This window comes from Oryx dammah, unplaced genomic scaffold (genome assembly GCF_014754425.2).
Source record: "Oryx dammah isolate SB20612 unplaced genomic scaffold, SCBI_Odam_1.1 HiC_scaffold_9, whole genome shotgun sequence".
In the NCBI taxonomy this organism is placed as follows: Eukaryota; Metazoa; Chordata; class Mammalia; order Artiodactyla; family Bovidae; genus Oryx; species Oryx dammah.
Genome location: NW_024070193.1, coordinates 21,451,407 through 21,473,752, shown reverse-complemented (window position 1 = coordinate 21,473,752; position 22,346 = coordinate 21,451,407). Strand labels below are relative to the sequence as shown.

The 22,346-nt window shown below is 41.2% G+C and overlaps 1 protein-coding gene across 24 annotated transcripts in view; it reads left to right on the top strand.

The window, feature by feature from the left end:
- The window catches only part of CADPS (calcium dependent secretion activator), a 473,124-nt gene extending 463,823 nt beyond the window's left edge, over positions 1-9,301 (top strand). For 22 of the 24 annotated variants that reach the window (XM_040246549.1, XM_040246550.1, XM_040246541.1 and 19 more), the window contains 2 exons: positions 4,806-4,910; positions 8,149-9,297. In XM_040246549.1, coding sequence (XP_040102483.1) covers positions 4,806-4,910; positions 8,149-8,328 — 285 coding nt within the window. In that variant the 3' untranslated portion in view covers positions 8,329-9,297. Of the gene's footprint in view, positions 1-4,805; positions 4,911-8,148 lie in introns of all 24 variants that reach the window. The other 2 variants (XM_040246540.1, XM_040246563.1) reach the window with 1 other exon arrangement.
- The last annotated feature ends 13,045 nt before the right edge of the window (positions 9,302-22,346 follow it).

Genomic DNA, 22,346 nt, shown 5'->3' with positions numbered 1-22,346 from the left:
TGAATGCAAGACATCCATAATGAACAAACTCATATTTGAGTTTGTAGTAATTAAAGGGAGCACCCAATCCTGCACTTTTGCAAGATCCTGCCTCACCCTAATTCTAGCTGCAGTGAACCCCCACTTACGGAAGAGACATGTTATGTGTAAGGATTCCTCTGCATGAAGTCAGTGTAGTTAGTTGCAGGGCAGAAAGTGTGACCTGAGTATATCTGCATGTTGATTTTTACTAGAAATGGATCATGAAAAGTCTTCTGTATTGTATATTATTCATAAAAGGATATCTGGTCTATTTGGGGGAGTAATAATAACAATACTGGCTAAATTTTATTGAGTGCTTACTATGTGACAGTCACTCTGCTAGGCACTTTACACAATTACCTCTTTTCACTCTCACAGTAATCCTATAAAGTAGGTACTAATATTAACCCCAAGAGGAGACTAGGGGTCAGAGAGTTAAGTAGCTTAAGAGTTGAGTTTATCCAGCTAATAAGTATCCAACCCAAGCTGAAGGTGTAATTTATCCATGTAGGGTTTGCAAAATCACTCATTACTTGTCTGAATCCTTTGAATCCAATATTTAAATCTAGGTCAATATAGTTTCAAATGTGTATAACGGCACTCAGGATGGTTTTATAGGTTTGGGTGATCCTCTAACACAAAGCCTCTCTACAGTGGGATTGCTTTGCTGAGAGCTAGTTATGTGTCCTGTAAGACTTGAGCATATGATCCCAGAGATATTCCAATAGGAATAATCTCTTCCACCACCACATGGCTTTCTCTGGTCATTTGTTCTGTGTTCTTCCTGGTTTTATGGCATTTCTTGGCTTGAGAAAGAGACAGAAAAAAGAGGAGAGAGGTGATGGTGATGATGACGACGATGTTACCTATAATGGTGACCGTTGTTGTGAGGCTGGTGGTAGTGTTCATTGTGGAAGCAGCTAACATTTATTGAGGCCTTATTATGTGCCAAGTACTGTGATGTGAACTTTATTAGCATTAATTCATTTAGCCATCAGAAGGGCCTGTGAAAGAGTGACTAATTCCCATTGACTGAACAGGAAACTGAGTCTCTTAGAACATAGGTAATTTGCCCAGGATCACAAACCTAGGTGAAAAGGAGGTCAGGCCTATGATGTTAACAGTTGTGTGGAAGAAAGGAAGGAAGGTGAAAAGAAAAAAGAAAATTAATGGTAAGGTTTTAGATCAGCCTTCCAAGTTCTCTTTTTTCATTTTTTGCATTCAATTTAAAAAAATATTTTTTAATTTAAGTGTGGTTGATTTACAGTATCATGTTAGTTTCAGCAGCTTAGCTACCCAAGAAGTTCCCAACTCTCCAAGGCTTTACTAGCCTTTCTTCTTTTGGCTTCCAACTGTAAAACCTTCACAGAATTATTCCCTAGGGAATGTACTTTCATGGTGCCCAGGTAACTGGTGATTTTATTTCTCGAGGGCTTTTTTAGGATTAAACTAACCTTATGTAGGTAGTTTCCAGTTAATATACCTGAACTAAGGCAAGGCATAGTATATGTCATGCACTCACAAGTTTTATTTCTAATGGTTTAGAGTGCATTTTACCAAAATTTTTGTGGCTATCTCTGGAAAAGGCATATCTGAGCCAAAGACAAAACAAAGCAGGGAGAACTTAAAATGTTGTATTAATTTCATCTTTCAAAGAATCATAACAAATCTGCTATATTAGCATCGATCTCAAATAAAGCAAACCTGATTAATAAGCACTGTAAACTGCATGAGGAAAAGCAAGAACACCCCAGACACCCAGTAATATGCCGATGAAATGCTTTAACAACTGGCTTTCTGGAAAGGAGAAGGCCCTAGTTGGTGGCATTTGCCAATTTCCATAGGGTAAGAACTCCCACTAAAGCCTATTTCTAGCTATCAGTGTGATACCCCCCGAATGTAGAGTTGGGAAGAGATACACCAGATTAGCTCTCATGCCCAGTGCACTGTTACACCCTCCTAGGTAGCAGTCTTTAGATGATCAGCTTTTTCATGCCAGTGCCTAACCCTGCAAAACCGCCACTTATGGACTCACTAGCAGTGTGACTGCGGGCAAGTCACTTCACCTCTCTGGGCCTTGGGTGCCTCCTCTCCAAGGTGGAGATCAAAGGAGGAAGATCCCTTTCACCCCTTAACGTTTTCAAGTTCTCGAAGGCAGTGACTCCTGCTTCCTCCAACATCCAAGTGCCTGTAAGCGCCTTTCTGGAAAACCAAGTTAGCACCGCACTTCATCCAAAAGTGTCTCCAATTTCATCTCCTGAGCATAAGGTTTGGAAAGGAGTGACTTACTCCCTTTTGCCTCTTGAAATGTGTAGCCAATGGGGCATCATACATTTTTTACACTTCTTTCACGCGATGTGAGATCCAGGAGGAAAAGCATGGATGTTCCAGGGCTTTCTTGTTCTCCTGGAGTGGAAATCTGTGAGTGTGATAAGCTGACGCATCCATCTCCCTTTCAGCAGCACAGAAAGAGTATTGAGAGCCGTCTACCTTTTTCTTGTTCTTGTTTGACTATCCAAAAGCCATTTTTCACAAGAAGGGGAATTACTTACATGAAATAGCGGGCGGGGGGCGCTCGTTAGTTTTTTCTTCGCCTGAAAGGTGGCATGTCTCTCAGCAAAGAGAAGAAGGCATGTTGCACAAGGCTCGCTGGCAGCGATAGAAGCCAGCGCCGGTTTCCCTGTTGTCACAGCCAAAGCGAAATGCCACCTCTGCCTAGAAGCCCGAGTGCCACATTCCTCTTTTGTGCCCTTGAGGTGCACCCATCATGGGGCCCTGGTCTGGTCGAATTGGCCGGGAGGTCACCCAGGTTCCTTTGAGGGTCATTCTCCAACCCCAGGAGGTGGGAGTCGGGGGACAGGGGGACGTTGCTCATGACTCTCAAAATAGACTATTTGAGCCCCCAGACTGCACATCAGATAAAGCCAGTAAATGTGGGAATTTGAAACCTGGGGTAAACACAAGAGGGCCCCCAGTTGCTGAGAGTAAAGCAGGGCTGCACCCATAACCTAGTCATGTTCCTGCCCCAGCCCCTTAACAAACCCAGAAGTGGTGACAGCAAGAGCTCCAGGATCCCAAGGCACGAGGTGCCAAAAACCCCAAATAATCACATCCACCACCCCCACCAAAAAACAATGTTTCAGTAAATGTTCTTACTCCCAGAGGGGAAAACCTGTCCACGCCTAAAGTAGCTTGACCAGGGCAAACCCCCTCCCGATATGGAGTGAACTGCACATCTGAAGGAAAAGAACACCCCCACCCCACCCACTCTTTTGGGGGGGGACAGAAGGTTCCCCGAAACTGACAGTTTCGCCTCCCTGATCTTTAAAAGAGCAGAAGTTGGCTGTGAGGCTGCAGTGCTGCTTCGATTGGGGTAGTGTGGTCTCTGTTTGCGGCTGGGCTCCAAGGAGAGCCACAATTGGCTCTGATGAGGAAAGAGCCTCGAAATGGGAGATTGCAGAGAGGGGCCATGGCTGCGACTGTGTCGTTTCTTGCAAGGTGAAACTTGGCAGTTCTACCTTGCAAGTAAAAACCCAAATTAATTTTTTTTTTAAGAAATTAAGTCAGAAACAAGGCTTCAGAAAAACTGTGAGTGTTAGGCATAAACTGATTTTGGATGATCTTTAGGTGAGAAAGGGTGGAGTTACCATCAGAAACATGTTTTTATTTATGCTTTTCAAATCTCCACTGGTGTGCGTGTGCGTGTGTGTGAATGTGCGTGTCAGTTAGCAGGAGAGTATGCAATGTTTCAATTCTTTAACCACTTTTTTTTAAAACATCTTTTCTGTGCACAGTTCATATACTTCCCTATAAATAAATATATAGGTCCATCCACACCTTTTCATTTTATTTGTAAATTGTTTGGTATAAGCAGCAACGCGTAATGAAACCTGGTGAAGTTTAAAAGATTAGATTTTTTTTTTGTACTGACACTTCATAACACTGTTCATATGTCTCCGAGTGAGATTTATGAATATATGAGCAGTGCTGCAAAATTATACCGCACCAGAGACTCTCTTCACCACAGGGGTGGCAGTCTAAAGTGACACAGCTTCAAGCATTTTTCACAGACAAGAAGCAAAATTTAACCCCCTTAAGGGGAAGTATGATTTCAACAGCTTGAAATGAGCTCATTTGTAGATGTTTTTTTCCCCCCTCTCATCTTCCATAATTTTTGGGTGTTAAGATTAAAACAGATTGCACAGCCAATGTAAGGCCACATAAGCTGCCCAGAGTATAATTTGGCCCTTAAAGAGAAACCCTCCTTCATTGTTTTTATTCAGATGCCCCATTAGGGTAAATGAAGGTAAACTTTGCCCTAAATTCCTAAGGCTCTCAGCCTGATTCCCAGAACCATCCTAAGTAGACAGGGTCTGGATTTCTCTACAGGTAAGTAGCCAGTGGCATCAACTGGCTCAGTGGAGCCATCTTCCCGGACCCCTGAGACAATGGCCTAGGACATACACAGTGACTTATATCTCGGTTGAGTAAAATGAACCAACAGAGCAAAAGATGGTCCTTATGAAATTGATTGCATATGAGGTGTGTAGAGTGGAAGAGTTCTGTTTTCAACCCAGAGTCCAAACCGCTCTCTTTTTGGCTGACCTAGGACACTGTGACTTTGTGTCAAATCGCTGTTTGTGATCTCTGTGCTCTCAAATTCTCTCTAACCATTTTGTCTTCCTTTTGGAGCAGAGCAGGGTGCTCACACGTGGCCTGTTCCCTCTCTGCTGTTTAAATGCTCCACGATGTGTTGGCTGGAGAACTTTTGTCTCTTTTTTCAGCAATGGTACAACAGCTCCATGAACGTGATCTGTACCTGGCTGACGGACCGGATGGACTTACAGCTTCACATTTATCAGTTGAAAACTCTAATTAGGATGGTCAAGGTAAAAGAAAACACGGTGATTCTCCTTTGCAAATAGCTGGCTGAAATACATTGCATTGGCAAGCTGTAGGACTTCTCTAACACAAAGAATATTAGTTTATGTATAAAACAAGACGATTCTTAAAACAGTATCTCAGGCAAGAAAAACCGATGAAATCATTGTGGGCTGCCTGGTTAATTTATTATTCAGACATCAAAGGAAAATTTAATAAAAAGGCATTTGATACGTTATCCAGACTGGAAAAATACTTTATGTATTTGCCATGCAAATATACTGTACCCTTTTGCATTAGACTTTCAGAAGCTGGCTTTGGGGTACCGCCATGCTAATCACTTCCATTATGAATTTCATTTATGGTTTAATTAAATTAAATTTTGCCACAATTAATTTAATAGAAATATTTACCTCCGGCTCCTTCTAAATATGTCCTGTGACCATTATCAGGATGCAAATCAATATTGTTCTCATAGTTAATTGAAGTAGTTTCTCTTGCAATGCGTGTATACAATCAAATGTAAAGGATCACGAAGGTGAGGTAACATACCCTGAACGTAGCTTTTTTTCCCCCTGTTCTTGTGTGTGTGCCTTGGACTAATGATAATTATTTCAGCGTGAAATCTCAGTGGTTTACATGAAATAATAAGATCACAGAAGGGGGTAAATACGTTTTTGATCATTTCAGTTTCCATTTGATGCTGCACCATAGAGGGTTTTAAAAACATTCGTATGCAAAAATCTCATTCAAAGCACAAAGTCTCTTTAAAAATATTTTAACAATAAAACAGGGCTGAATTCTATTTCTTAACAGTTTGTTCAAAGTCACCCCCTCCCCTGTGCCCCATTTCTTAGTCTCTTTCGGATTAGCACCATTTCATTCAAGGTACTCCTCTACCTCAGTGCTGACTTAAAACCAATTACTGTTCCGTTGAGTGTAATTAAGGACAATTATTATCATATGCATTTGATCTCACAAAGAGTCCTCCCAGGGAAGGTTACAGACAGTGTATTGCAGCTCCTAAAAAAGAAACGTATGCGGTTGGACTATGTACCCAGCCTTATTTTCATATTTTTAAATGTAAGTTCCTTAAGGCAACCTCACTAACCATTGCCTGATACCTTGAATTCCATTTTCTGGCTATAAATACGCTAAGAGGAATTTTTTTCTATTTGACCTTTCCTGGGCAGACATGCATTTTAGTCTGTTACAGTATCTTCCCATTACTGATATTTCCAGATTTTTGTTGAGACTGTTGGAATTAGCAATATTTTATTAAGAAAAAAAATATAAGTCAGAGAGGAGGTTGCTTCTTAGCCTCTGCCAAAAACAACACAGACAGACATGAGCCACAGGGAAAGGGACACAGAAACATCCCTGCCAAAGGAACTCCTTCACTTTTGCCAAAAGTGGGTCCAGCTTAACTACAGCCACAACACAGAGGGATGAAGCAGAACCCACCACCTCTTCGCTAAGTACGTTAACCAGGGGCCTCCTCCTCCTTCAGGCAAACTTCCAGTGATAATTGGCTTTTTTTCCTGCCTCTCCATCCACTCCGTTTATTCATCCATTCATTCTTATCCAGCAAGCATTTGTTCATCCATCCAACCTCAGACAAATATTAGTTGAGCCCCTACTTATGTGTTACATAATGGAGTATTTAAAAAAAAAGAAAAACAACTCTGTCGTTAGACATGCGGAGTCTGGTTGAGAAACACACTGCTCTGGAATTTGTATAGAGAGGAGAATATTTGAATGGTCTCTACCTTTCTTTTCCCCATCATATTCTGGTAACCAATTCTAAGTGATTGAAAAGTACAGAACAACCAAGTAAATCGTCTGGATATCTGGTCTCCACCAGACTGGCATCTAATCAACCTCTTACCCATACCCCCTCCAGGTGAAGACACAATTCTACTAGCTACCTAGCCTTGCAGCTTGAGCCACAGTTAGGGTGACCTTTGAATTTCTTTTAAGTAATTAGGATGTACTTTTTAAGTAGTTATGATGAACAGATTCCTTTTAAGAAAGAAAGAAAAATGCTACAGATAATCATACTGGGACCACAGATATCCCCTGGCAAAGGGAACGCATGGTCCTCCTATTTATAATCTTTTGTTATTGGACTTCATTGAGCTGAGCAGCATTCACGAGTTAACTCTGCAGTCATTACCACATGTGATTTTCAGGAGTGGTTGACGTGGTGAATGACACTAGGACTGCATCAGATGGACTCTAGAAACCAGAAATCCTAATGCAAGTGGTGTTGAAGTATGTTACTGTACCTTCCTTTGACCCCTTAGCATGCTTCCCATATCAAGAGGAGAAACAAACAGCAGAATCAGTAGCTGAAATGATATGCAGTGTGATGAGGAGAGTTGTAGTTAGAGAGGGACCTTCTGCAAAAAAACATGTTTTGCGAAGTAGACAACAGCCAGATGCTTCTGGTCATGTTCAATTAACGCAAAGGGATTCCTAGAAAAACAGTCCCTGGGATACCTCAGGAAATCCAAGAGAAATTGCCTGAAGGAACAAAGAAAAAACTGGTGGTACAGCAACACCAAACCATTGTTCTTGAAAAAGAGCCAAATTTCTTCCCTGAGACCACAAAGTTGTGAACAGAATAGATACACTTCTTTCCCAAGGAGACAAGCCATGAGTCACATGCCTGCAACATACTGATGAGGCATTAACGCTCCATCTTCCCCCTTATTGTGGCTGCCCGTGATCGGTTTCAATTACCAATATGCATATGTCTGTCTTGTGAATGAGACAAAGGGATACGCAGTCACAAACCTCAACAAATACTGAAGACCAGACTGCAGCAGCAATCACAAAGTACTATATTATGCAATCCATTGTTTATGTGTTACAGCTATTCACACTGTCTATCATATGATACTATACTAACCTAAGAGAAAGAACCAGACCCCCCCCAAAAAAAGGAGAACCAAAACAATGATGGAACATTTCCCTTTATGAAACTGAATAAACAAGCTTATGTTCTTTGCTTTGTCTCATCTAATACAGTTTATCCTGTCACCATTTCTCATTTTCTGTCATTCAACAAATCTCAGTTTCCAGTACAAGTGAAATCTGAGCATGGTGGCTTCTCATGTGGCAGTGCACACAGTGTGACACTTAGCTGAGGCCACTGTTCTCACCCCCACACTCGCCTTGAGCCCCCTCCCACCCTCCATGGAGATGAGCTCTCCCTCACCACCGCATCTTTTCCCTCTTTAGAAAACCTATAGAGATTTCCGATTGCAAGGAGTCCTGGACTCAACCTTAAACAGCAAGACCTACGAAACCATCCGGAACCGTCTCACTGTGGAGGAGGCCACAGCATCTGTGAGCGAGGGTGGGGGCCTGCAGGGGATCAGCATGAAGGACAGCGACGAGGAAGACGAAGAGGACGATTAGAATGCTCAGGCTCCGGGTCCGTGAGGACAGAGTCTTGTAATCAATGCATGTCCTTAGTCTGTTAGTTAACCCCATTAGGGAATTTTCTGTCGACTACCATGCCCATGAGATGTGTACCGAGACAATTGCCATTTTAGGTATGTGGTACCAAGATTAGCAAATGACCTTTCAAATACCATTTTGGAGAATACATAGCTCAATTGCTAGGTGTACCCCTGTGTACAGCAGAGTCCAGTGATGCTTCATTAATGTGCTGTGTGTGCACGTTGACAGTGAATGGATATGAGGGCGAGTACGCCAAGTACCTTCATTTCCCGTATGTGGATGCCAGTTATTTAAATGAGTACAATAAATGAATTTAAGACAAATAGATCTGCTTTGTTTTTTGAAAAACAAAAGGCAAGTCTCCAACAACCAACTTTTGGTTCCTTCTCTTCCCCTGAAACTGAAAAAAATGAACCCTTGGCATCCTTGTTAACCCATACTGTCATTTATCCAAATAATTACCCAAAAAAAAGGATGGCTACATACCAGTGGATTGATCCTCCTAATTGCCATGGCACGAGCAATCCTCTCATGACATCCAGCACAGTTCAGAGCAACTGTCTTCTATCAAAGTTTATCCTATTAAATGTTACGCTTTTATGTTTCGATAACCCATGTATGTAAAAAAAAAAGACCTGAATATTTAAATTATGACCCTAGACTATAAATGTGTTTATATTAAGATATGGATATTTCCTTCAGTAGATTGTAACCATAGTTTAAAATTATTTTGTTTCACGCTGGTTTTTATATCTGTCATGTACATTGCATTTTGTTCTGTAACTGCATGACCCTGGGGTCCTCTGCAGAGCTCTTTCTTTCCGTGTAAAGTAGTAGATCCATCTTGCTTTTGCCTTATATAAAGCCTACAGTTATGAAAGTGCGGAAAACTGTGGCTTCTCAATAAATAACTATTCAGATGTCCCAAGAGTACTTTTGAGTCTTTTTTCCTTGCATCTCCTTTGAAAGCCGGAACTAAAACACATGAATCAGGAAGATGTGGACAAGAGGAGGCAAAGGGTCGTTTTCACAGAGTGTTCTCGAAACTGCTGGAGTGGGTAGTTTACAAACACTTGTCTCCACAAGAAACAGTGAAAATTCCATTAATGCAGACTCCACTAATTCAGAATCTGTGGGCATTTGGACATGTTGGGCTGATTACACTTGCATTACAGGATAAATAAGGGTTTGCTAAGCAAGAGAGTAGTGTAAACGAGAGAAATGTTCTCCTGTATGAAGAGAAGGCCAACAAACTGTTTTTAAGCACCACTTTAACAGCAGTGTTTGCATTCAAACAAAGCGTGTGCCAATTATATATGATTCTTATATATTTGTTAAAGCATTTTACAAGATTCTCTAAGATACGGAGTACTCGTCTTGCTCCCCAGTCTTTGTCAGCCGTATAATCACCTAAGATTAAAAGACAACCAAACATTTTGGTAGCCTTGCCTGTTTTATTTGTGTATGCCACTAAATCAGTCTGACCTTTTCCTTGGGGCTGACAAAGGTCTTAGAGAAGCAACTGCTTTTTCATTAGGACCAGGCAAAATGCTCACCAGTTGGTCTCGACAGATCAACCCCTCTAAATATAGCACATCTCACTCTATTTAATCCTTAAGGTCTGCTGGAACAGATCACCAGTACTTCCTGCCCTTGGCGCTGAGAATAACTCCCATTTATTGAGCAACTATTTTATACCCATAGTTGCTGTTATTGGGCAACTATTTTATTATCAAATGTACTCATACATTCTACATGTCTTAACCACATTCAGATTTCATAACCACCTTGGGGAGAGAGGACTGTAATTATGCTCATTCTAGATGAGAATACTGAGATAAGAAAAGGTAACTTACCCCATGGTGACACAATTCCATTTAGAAACACTCACCTAGAGATACTAGCACACAATTATTCAGACAGATGATGAGGATACAGGTGTAAAACATCTCTGATTGCCACTGACTCAATGGACATGAGTTTGAGCAAGCTCCAGGAATTGGTGATGGACAGGGAAGCCTGGCATGTGGCAGTCCATAGAGTCACAAAGAGTCAGACATGACTGAGCAACTGAACTGAACTGAGGATGCATCTCTGATTGCCCAACAGCACAAAGTCAGGGTGGAAGAGTTAGAATGCTGTAAGATATATTTGTATCGGTGACATTTTGAATTGCAAAACTAAAGTCTGTTTCTTGCTGTGATTAGAAACAACTAAACAATGCAGAAGAGAGCACATCACCTGTATAGGAGTTGGACGAGGAAGAAAATGCTCAGGAGCCTGGAGCAGTGAGGTAACCAACCCAAAAGGCAGAAAGAGAAGCAAGTTAGAAAAGACCTTAAAGCAAGGCTGGTGGGTTTTTATTAAGTTTCCTCCAGAAGAAGAATTCAGCACAGCATAGCACTGAGGCTCCTTTTGGACACCATCCCTCCATGGGGAGACCCCAGAGGGAGGGCTGGGGGAAAGAAAATGACATCCGAAGGACTCAGAAACCAAAAACTGACCAAGTTCACATTCAGATTATCCTGAGCTCAAAACTGGGAAGGAGACCATTTGGGAACCTTGAGCTTTCTTTTTTATTCCTTTGGGATGTAATATGAAGTTTGCTTCTCCTTTTTCTAAATTAAAATATGATATACCTGCAAAGGAGTATGCACATCCTAAGCATACAGCTCAGTGATTTGTGAAAGGGAGCACATTTTTTGAATCACCACCAGCTCAAGAACTGGCACATAAGGAACACCCCCAGATAGACCCAGGCCCATGCCCCTTCCCAGTCTCTCCCCCTCCTTAGGGGTAACCACTGTCCAAAGGTTACCACTATCCTGGTTTCTAATTGCATCAGTTAAATTGAAACTCTGATGCAGTTAGACTCACAGTACATAATCTTTTTGCTCTGTGTTATACTGTTGGTGTAGCTGTGCTTTCTTTTCAGTGCTCTATAAACTCCAATGTATGACTAAACTACAGTGTATTTATCTATGCTAACCTCTTTTTTTTTTTTTTGGTTTGGGGCTCTTATAAATCATACTGCCATGAATTTCTTTGTGCATAACTTGTGGTACAATTGCTGGGTTAGAAGGTAAAGATATATTGTTCATTTTTAGGAAATACTGCCAGTTTTCCACAGAGCAAGAACAGAGTTACAGTCTTACCAGCAGAGAATCAAAGTCCCTGACAACCATAGGTATTGCCCTTGACAGTACTAAGTATTGTCACTACTTTTAATTTTCATCATTCTGGTAAGTGGTGCAGTGGTTTATAATTGTAGTTCAGTGATTACACAAATGGAATTGATTGCCTTTTAACACATATAATAGCAGTTTGGGTAGCCTCTCATGAATTGCATGTTTAAATTTTATCCCCTTTTCTTAAAAGAGGAAAATCCTAGAGTTGTACAAACACTGGTAGGGAAGAGGCCATAGGAAAAAGTGCCAGATGGATGGTGAGACAGAGATATAGAGGGAAGTGTTAACCTGATGGAAAAGCATTCACTCTATTAGCAATCAAGTCTGCAGAGAGTCGAGTGCTATCCAGCCAGTGCTAGAAACACCCAGGCTCTCTCTCTAATCCATTCCCTCTCATTAGCCAGTGGGTCCTTTCTAAAAGGTAAGTGTGATCTTGCCCATCCTCCAATTAAAAGAATTCAGGGCTCCCTTTGCCCATAGAATGAAGCCCAAATTCGTTGAGGGACATATAAGGTCATATCCGGTTGGATCCTCACCTCTCCCACGAGCCTCCTCTGTTAACTCTACCCGCCTCTCTAGGTAATAGCTATACCTGCCATCTTTTACTTCCTGTGCACCATGGTGCTTCCCACCGGGGCCCCTCCCCTAAGCACTTCATCTCTTCCTTCACATCCCAGCTAAATAAATTTGACTTCCCCAGGGAAGCCCTTCCACACCCAACCCTCAGTCCAGCATCCACGTTCCTGGTATATATCCTCATGACGCTCTCTGCTCATCTTTCATACTGTTGACCACACTATTCTTGGAGGGGCTATTTGCATCATTACATGTTTCATGTAGCTCTTCCCCACTTCCAGAGGATGTGATCCCTGCCAACTTCCCTGCTCTATCCTTACTGTAGTCATTCCATATATGATTACTGTTCTCTTAGAACCTTTAGTCTAGACAGTATGATTCTTTAAAAGACTTACACTGAATACTCTAAGATTCAAACGAGGGAAAAGGAAAGGAAGGCTCCCTGGAGGAGGGGGCCTTGAAGAGCCCAAAGAAAGGACAGGAAGAGACATGGTCCAAAGCAGAGGGAGGTGAGGGGAAAGTGCCACTTGGCTGAAGCTGTTCTTTTTTTTCCTTCCTCTGATGGATTCCCGGTGAACATAGTAAGCGCTCAACAAATACATGTTAACTTGAGACATTAATGAATATGCTTGGTGTGTTATGGGAACCTGGCTTCATGGAAAGATTTATGCAGGGGGTTAGAAGAGATTAAGATGGGAAGGGTGCATTAAGGTTTCAAGTTTCATTTAGCTTGGGTTTAATGGTCTGCATAACTAGGATTTTTACTTTTTCAAAATATTTAAAGAAAAAAAAATTTAAGTTAAAAAAAATCAAATAGAGCAGAATTCTATGAAACACGAAGTTGAAGCCTCTTCCTTCCCCAACCCATTTCCCCAAAGTAGCCATTGCTAACAGATGGGCCTATATTCTTCCAAATATGTTCAAATTATATATAAGTATATTGGATATATATTTATATATATAATACATATATCCAATATCCAGTTGGATATATTTATATTTTTATATATTTATATATATATTTAGAAATATATTTTCACAAATGGGATTCAGCCTGAGCCTACTGAGGCAAATCATATTTTTCATTTATCAGTGAAGGATTATTTCCATGTCTGCACATACAGATTTTCTGTATTACTTTTAATGGTTGTGCTGTGTTTAAGGAGATTGTCTAATCAAAGAAGAAACGAGTAAAATAAGATAAACCAAAATTCCAGGAGGAAATCTAGGATGAATCAAAACATAATGGTGGAAATGAGCCATCTGTGGAAGTGACCCAAGAGACTGTCTGAAATGTGACTGAAGAATTTCTGAAACCCCAAATTCAGTCCCAGTCTAACTGCACTATACTATACTGATTTGTGTGTGTGTGTGTCTTGTCTCTGCGACAGACTGCCAACTGCTTGAGGTCGGGGACTCTATGTCTATTTGTGTGTGCCATTCAGGTGCCTGGAATATAGTAGGCATTCAGTAAATGTTGGTTGAATTGAATGTGAGAACATCAGAGAGGCATACTGGAGTATGATCATGACTAAGAAAGTACAGACTGAATTTATTACAGTATCCTCTGTCTATAAAGAAAGAATTACAAAATAAAAAAAGATGAATCTCAACAGCCTTAGGAAAACCATCCACCTCGTCACTAACATGACCCAAACTTCTGGTGCACGCAAGAATAATGCTGTCATAAATTTGGGGTTCTGTAAAAATTTCAGGAAATCAACCAGCCAGGGTTGTATCATTATTGTTTCAGCATAAATTTTAAGAAGTTCATTTTATTTAAATTTTAAAATCCAAAATAAGTGTTCTTTGTGGCCAGTTTCCATCAGCACATGATTAACAAATCTGAACTGAAAGCACATTATGCACAATTCTGCAATTCTGGGTAAACAAATTCTAAAAAATCAATATTCATCTTTTATCCAAGGTTGTTTTTTTTTCTTCATCTAAATACTAAAATTATCATCTGTTTCCCTTCTTATGAAACTATGCCTTTCATGTAAAGTTGTAGATCTGCCTTTGTGGTAACTAAGCAGAAATGGAGAAAAGGACTGGCGACAGTGCCGCCAGCCAGCAGAGTCCTCTCTTCTGATGACAGTACACTGAAAAGGTCAAAGAAGAGCCCTCCACAACAGTTTAATCACAGTCCCCAGCAAACAGAGGGGCACACTGATCACAGTTAATACACTGACTACAAATAAGAGGACTGCAAAGGCAACAGAAACCCAAGAGTACCCAAATAAAATTTTTCCTCATTTCCTAAGAATTGATGATGTGATGGCAAAAAGGAATTGTAAACATGGTTAAGCTGGCATATTTCCCTCTGTCCATCAGAAACAAGTTGGCTTGTTTCCTGGGTAGAGAACACAATTGCAAAGAACAAACAAGGCTTTGCTTAAATCTCCAAGCAGGAAACATGATTGAAGATAGTACGGATTTCAGAGAAAGTGTTGGAAATTTTGGAATGCACTTAAAACCAAAGGGAATATAAAAAGACAAATACTGCCAGTATGTCATGCAAACAAAAGTACAGATTAGGTGGACGGTATGACCAGGTCTCAAACTCTGATGTCACTATATGAATGGTCCTGAACTAGGCACCTCACTGAGATTCCACAGTCACTGCCCAGAATGGAACTTGGAGCACAATAAATTCCTCTACCGTGTTCTTCTGTGCAATTACTTTCATTTTAAATAAAAACCACCCTTCAAAAAAAAAAAAAACCCAAACATCAAGATTATAGACTAAAAATTCCAGAGCATATGGAGAATACTGACATCGTAATGTATTTGGAAAGTTTGAACTGTTCAGAGGACGCTTTAATTAAACGACAGTCTGATCTCGTGATACTATAAGTTGAACCCCTATGAAGTGATTTTTGGCAGGCAGGGGAGATGTCTTTCTCTCTGGAACTCAGGATATCTCTGATAAAATAATTTTGGAGAGATTAACCTAGACTAATGATCTCCAAATCAAGGAAACGGTTTCTTCTTAACATTGAAATGAAGTAAAACCATCTCTGATCCACTTCTTCTCTGACTCTAAGTGAAATCAGTTCTTATGTTTCATTGAGTCAAAGACAAACCTTTTTCTTTTCTTTTTTAGCATGTCTGAGATTGGAGCTCATCCCTCCCCTGCAAAAACAAACATAAGCTCGCATCGTATCTACCTCTGCCACCACACCAGCTCCGTAACAGAACTGCTCTTACACATAGTGTTAATATTGCTTTGGGAAAATGCAAGGAAAAAGAGGTATCTATCCCAGGGGAAGGCCTCCCACACAGTGAACTGAGGGCATAGGCAGAACTAGGAACTGGCTCAGGAATGGATGAAAAACAAGCACCCCTTTGCTCCCAGGATGTGAGGAGAAGATGATCCTTGAAATGGCGAGGGGCCCCGATCCTGTTATTACAAAGGATGGGGGTTCAAGCCACTCTATGTAACATTAAGTACAAGTGAAAGCAGGGGCTGCAGGATCTGCGGACCCCTGGGTGACAGTTACAGCACGAAGGAGTAACAGGTGGAGATCAAGAGCACAAGCTCAGGTTCTGGAGTCAGGCTCACCTTGGTTCAGTTTTCAGCCAACTGGTGGGAACACCTACCCTGTGACCTCAGACAAATTACCTAATATTTCCTAGGCGTCAGTTTTTTCATCTATAAAAGAGAAATAACCAGAACAATACCCTAAGCGTGACTTGTTGTTACACTGTGTTCATTAAAAGAAGGACCCCAAGGCACAGCAGCATCAGACACCCTTCAGTGTGGCTGCTGGTTAGACCAGGGGTGTTTCCAGCAACTAGGCATTTGCCCAACAGCAGCCCAAGCAAAACTGTTCCCAGGGCTCTCGTGTCTGCACCTCACTTGACCCTTGGCTCCTGACTGAGCCTGTTTCCCCAGCCTTCAGTGGATTCTCGGAGCTACCGCATCGGCTGCTTGTCTGTTGTCAGTTTCTGTTGCTGGTGACCAAGAGCACTGAGTCGTACAGGAGGGCTTCAGAAGAATCTGGTAGCAGTGTTCACCTCTGGGAGAGGGGATGTATTTTTCAGTGCATACTGCTTTATGTTTGGTTCTTTTAACCATGTGCGTTCACTACTCTTTCAAATTAAACATAGATTAAAGGAGTGTCGTTTAAATGAATCTGCTGTTCACAGCGTCCCAGCAGAGCATCATCTGGACAAGAAAACTCTGGACTTGCAGTACAGTAGCAGCAGCAGGTGCAAGATGGAAGGTTCAGTTTCACTCTCTAACCTTGGCTCATATCCTCTTGCAGGCGAGAGTCTGAACCTGGAGTGTTGGGGCCAGAATTCGAGAGGTCTGTGAACTTGAAGAAGAAAGAATAAAAAGAGAGAGACAGCAAACCATAGTAGCATCTGTGACTTTGTCACCAAGAGAAATCACAGATATTTTCATATCACATTACAGTTGTTGCAGTATCTCAAAATATCATTTACACTCATCAGTACTTCTGAATTTCCTTAGTTATTACACCTGCCACCAGATCTTATTTAATGCATTAAAAAGGAAGCACGTATATCACTATGCCACACATTGATTTTTTAAAGATTCTGATAACTGTGTATGAATGTGGTTGGCCTGCTTTGCAATTATATCTACTTTATGCCTTTTTAAAGCATTATGCTGAGAAGAGGTCCATAGTCTTACCAGACTGTCAAAGGGGTCTACTGTTTACATACTGTACACATATACACACACTCATGAAACACACATGCACATACACACCCACACACAGAGAAAAGTTGAAAATTTTTGCCAAAGCTCTTCATCTTTTGCCTCCCCACCCCACTCTTTGCTTTATCCATTGTTTTTCTTCCTAATTTCCTGGCCTATAAAATGGGGACTGTGTCTTTTCCTTTTTTATACAAACCATGTAAGCTGTAGAGTTGTAATTTTTTGAAAGAAATTCAAACCATCAAACTGGCAAAAACAGTTTGACAAATGATAGTCTACAATTTACTGTGCAAGGTTATCAGTAGGTCATAATTTTGTGTTTCTAGACAGGATGGTTAATGGCTAAGAACCATGGGTGTAGGATCCCATGCTGGCTAGCTCTGAGTGTTGCCTCTGCCTCTCACCTAAACATGTGGCCCTGTGGAGCTTCCCTGGAGGTCCAGTGGTAAAAAAGATTAGTGCTTCCACTGCAGGGGCGTGGGTTCAATTCCTGATCATAGATCCTCACAGTGTGAACACATCTTCACAGTGCAGCCAAAAATAATGAACACAAAACCAAAAACATATAGCCTTAGGCTAATTACCGATACCCCCTGAGTCATTTACTTCATCTGAAGAGGAAGATACCCGGTCTACTTGCTCTACAAGTTCACATTATTTATGCAATAATAACAGTAACTGGTAATAATTATTAAGGTCACAGGACCTGGCACATAGTAGGAAACCAAAATAAGTAGTTGCCTCTGGGGAAAGAGGCCAGAGATTTAGGTGGGAGATTTGATTTTCATTGCATACTTATTACATTACTTGAATGCAGTAAGTGTTAGCAATTAAAGTCAGTCTAGAAACACAAAAGCTTGATCCACCAATAAGATCCTAGGTGATCAATATTAATTTACTTACTCCTTTATGTGTCCTAAGTGAAAATTTAATCTGAGAAGAAGTCGAAGGAGAATTCTTCCTACACTTGATTATGTTAAATAAGCATGTGCTCCAATTTAATTTAACAAGAGGGATAGAGACATCCTTGCTACGGCTCTTCTTTCATTCCTTAAACAAGCCCTTATTTATAGAATGTTAAGTTTCCCCTGTACAGAACTTTGTACCACCTCCACTTCCACCCCCAGGGGACCTATGGAGGTGTGGGTGGGAGAGAACTGCAGCTCTAAAGGAAATCTTTCTTCTGGAATTAAATATCTTCTCAATATCCAAGGAAAAGTCTTTGAGAGGGCTTCCTTCTTTTCAGTTAACAGCCAGATTCCCTGGTGGCTCAGATGGTAAAAGAATCTGCCTGCAGTGCAGGAGATGCGGGTTTGATCCCTGGGTCAGGAAGATCCCCTGGAGAAGGGCATGGCAACCCACTTCAGTATTCCTGCCTGGGGAATCCCATGGACAGAGGAGCCTGGAGGGCTACAGTCTCTGGGGTTACAAAGAGTCGGACATGACTAAGCAACTAACACTTTAAAATATGAGGAGAATGAAAGCACCAGTGTACACTCCAGAACCAAAAAAGATGAAAAGTCAGTTGGCCTTTGAACTAGTCATAACTCAGAATCTTGATCTGTGTGGAGCATCCTTATAGGTGGCAGTAGAGAAAAGGTCTGTGTTTTCAAAAGCAGCATGAGGTCTATCCTGTCCTTAGACACTAACCACACATGGGGGAAAAATACATGTGATAAAATGCAGGGCTGCAAGCTGAGTTCAGGGATTTACCCAGCAGAAATGTAATGAAAGAACGTAATTCTTTCAGGCATTCGATTCATCCAACCAACCAGATCTGCTTGCTGTCCAAGCAGTGAGTGCAAGTGGCTGCAGTGAGAAAACTGAACAAGAGATGCCCCTGCCCTCTAGGAGGACACAGACCACAGGACTTAGCAAAGATTTGCTCTCAAAGGAATGTTCACGGAGTGGCACTGAAGACAACATCTAAAGACGTGAGTTTTTTAAATTGCCAAAACTGTAGCTATTGTCAGCAAAATGTAGACTATGAAAGAAAACTCTATAGAACAAAAACAACAACAACAAAACCTGAGTTTTCATTAAAGAAATTGCAAGGGGAAAGAAGAGGTGGAGAGAAATCTAGAAATTAAAAGAGACTTACAAGGCATAACAACCAATTGTAATGTATGGACCTTATTTGAATCATAAGTTAAGCCAATGATTACTGAAAATTCTAACATTTAAAAATCAGAAATTGAAATGCTGGGTATTTGATGACGTTGAGAAATTATCGTGAATATCTTAGGTGAGGGTACTGAAATTATTTGTGGATGATGAAATAGTACGTCTTGGACTTGTTTTAGAACAACGTGAGGGGGTAAGTGGATGGGGACGTAGATGAGTCATGATTGGCCACGGACTGGTCTTACTGGGACTCTGTTATGGATTCATTATATTTTTATGTATTTGTTTTGTGTGTGTTGAACGCTTCTGTTAAGATTTGCTTATTTTTTAATCACCAGGAAAGGTAGAGAGGTGATGAAAATCGTGCAGTTCTCTGCCTGCAGAGAGGCTCAAGTTCAGCCCGAGACTCTCCATAGATCCTCTCTTACTTGGGTCACATGTGCAGGACCATGCTTCTCATTCCATGTCATTTCCTTGGCCTGGAGATTCTGGTTCTTTTTCTGGGCATGGTGAGAGATTTTGAACTGGTCTAGCCCAGGACTCCACTCTCGGGGCTGGACCTTCAGCTACAGATTGACATCCACCTGCAGGACCTAGGGGCAAGCCAGCCTGGGGAAGGGCCAGATGGTCTAGAAGCAGTAGGAAGGGAGCAGCTCACTTTCTGCTGAGCGTGAGGAGGCTTCTCAGGAAATGCTCAAATCCTAAAGCAAACTAGAACCATTCGGATGCCCCAAAATATGTGACGCTGTCCCTCCCTGCTTTCTCTGGATGGTTCTCTCTCTCTGGGGACATCCTTTCCCATATTTCTTCCTCTCTTCTGTCACCCTAGTCTGTATCAGCATTCCTACATTCCAGGTTCTCCATAATTTGGCACCTGAGTCTGCCCTGGACAGGAACAGATAGGCAGAAATAGCAATGCAATACCATGTGGGGACTATCGGATTGATCAGGCTGTTTTAGATGATAATGCCCAATGTTAGTGAAGGTGCTGGGAAGGAGGCATTGTACCCCCTCTTGGAAGGGCAATCTGCCACTTGGTATCTAAAGCTTTAAAAATGTGCATATCTTTTGCCACAGTATTTCTCCTTCTGGGAATTTATCCTACAGGAATTAGCTATGCACAAAATTAATGTGTGAGAATGTTCCTGATGGAACTATTAGGAAAAAAAAAATTTTGTGAACAACCTACATATCCAGCGACAAAGGACTGTCTAACTCCTGTTAAAGCCAGGCAGTGGAGTACCGTGGAGACATTAAAATCATGTCTTGGTTGCATATTCAAGACCAGGGAAACATTCATACTATATTAAATAGAAAAGCAGATTATCAAACAGTATATATCCTATGATGGCAACCATTCAAAGGCAAAGAAACAACATATACCAAAGCACTGTCTGTGATTTCTGAATTACAGGATTAGGTACAATTTTAATATAATTTTAATATGCTTCTTTGTAATTCTCTGCTTTTTCCAATATTTTTTCCACTGCTTACTTTTTAAATCAGGGGAGGAAAAACCACCTCACTTTATTTACCAAAAGAAGTAAAACAGGTACAGAGCAAAGTAAATGTTTGTGGCTGTCTTCTCCCATCTCACTACCCATCAGACTGAAGGACCATAAATACAAATAACAACACTTAGAATAATAATTATAGCAAATGCTCCCTGAAGGCTTTCCGTTGGCCAGTTATGGGTGCTGAGCTCTCTCTCTGCATTTTCTCATTTAGTCCTCACCACCCTGCGACCAAATAGGTGTTCATCTCCTGCCCAAGGTGGGCAACTCAGACTTGAAGAGATGTTTAGTAACCTGCCTGTAGACCGACGGCCCTCAGACAAGCCAGGCTTCTGACCTGATCTGATTCTAGAACCATTCTCTGGTTCAAAGACACTCAGCCCTTCCAAGCCCAGAAAGGAGTTTCATGCTATGTCCTAATATCCTAAGAAATGCCATGCTCCATCCAAACCAGAAAATTCTGTCTCTAGGAAAAAGCACCAGATGATAAATTGTCAGAGAGGGGTCTACCTACCCATCATGGAAATGCCTCTAGAGAACTGGTATTTATGACTTCAGCCTGTGGCCTCTGTTGGAGTGAGAAGCTTTAAAATTTTTTAACTTCCCCATCAGGGAGTTCTTTGGTTATATTTTGGTTCATTGGGTATATTTTTTACTTTTTCCCTCAAATTCTGCTCTTTTTGAGAATCTTGCACCACCTTAGCCATGCCCATTGTCTTTTCTCCATTTCTGAGCCCATAACCTGGTTTATAGAAGGTACTGATGTAAGTGTATTGGTTGAGTGAACAAATGTAGCAGGGATGATGGTGTGATCACTCACCAAGAGCCAGACATCCTAGAATGCGAAGTCAAGTGGGCCTTAGGAAGCATCATTACGAACAAAGCTAGTGGAGGTGATGGCATTCCAGTTGAGCTATTTCAAATCCTGAAAGATGATGCTGTGAAAGTGCTGCATTCAGTATGCCAGCACATTTGGAAAACTCAGCAGTGGCCACAGGACTGGATAAGGTCAGTTTTCATTCCAATCCCAAAGAAAGGCAATGCCAAAGAATGTTCAAACTACCACACAATTGCATTCATCTCACACACTAGCAAAGTAATGTTCAAAATTCTCCAAGCCAGGCTTCAACAATACGTGAACCATGAACTTCCAGATGTTCAAGCTGGATTTAGAAAAGGCAGAGGAACCAGAGATCAAATTACCAACATCCGCTGAATCACTGGAAAAGTGAGAGAGTTCCAGAAAAACATCTACTTCTGCTTTACTGACTATGCCAAAGCCTTTGGCTGCGTGGATCACAACAAACTGGAAAACTCTTAAAGAGATGGGAAAACCAGACCACCTGACCTGCCTCCTGAGAAATCTGTATACAGGTCAAGAAGCAACAGTTAGAACGGGAAATAGAACAACAGACTGGTTCCAAATTGGGAAAGGAGTACATCAAAACTGTATATTGTCACCCTGTTTATTTAACGTATATGCAGAGTACATCATGCAAAATGCCGGGGTGTATTAAGCACAAGCTGGGATCAGGATTGCTAGGAGAAATATTAATAACCTCAGATATGCAGATGACGCCACCCTTATGGCAGAAAGCGAAGAAGAATTAAAGAGCATATAGATGAAAGTGAAAGAGGAGTGAAAGTGAGGAGTGAAAGAGCATATAGATGAAAGTGAAAGTGAAAAAGTTGGCTTAAAACTTAGCATTCAGAAAACTAAGATAATGGCATCCGGTCCCATCACTTCATGGCAAATAGATGGGGAAACAATGGAAATAGTGAGAGACTTTTTCTGGGAGGGGGGCTCCAAAATCACTGCAGATGGTGACTTCATCCATGAAATTAAAAGATGCTTGCTCCTTGGAAGAAAAATTATGACCA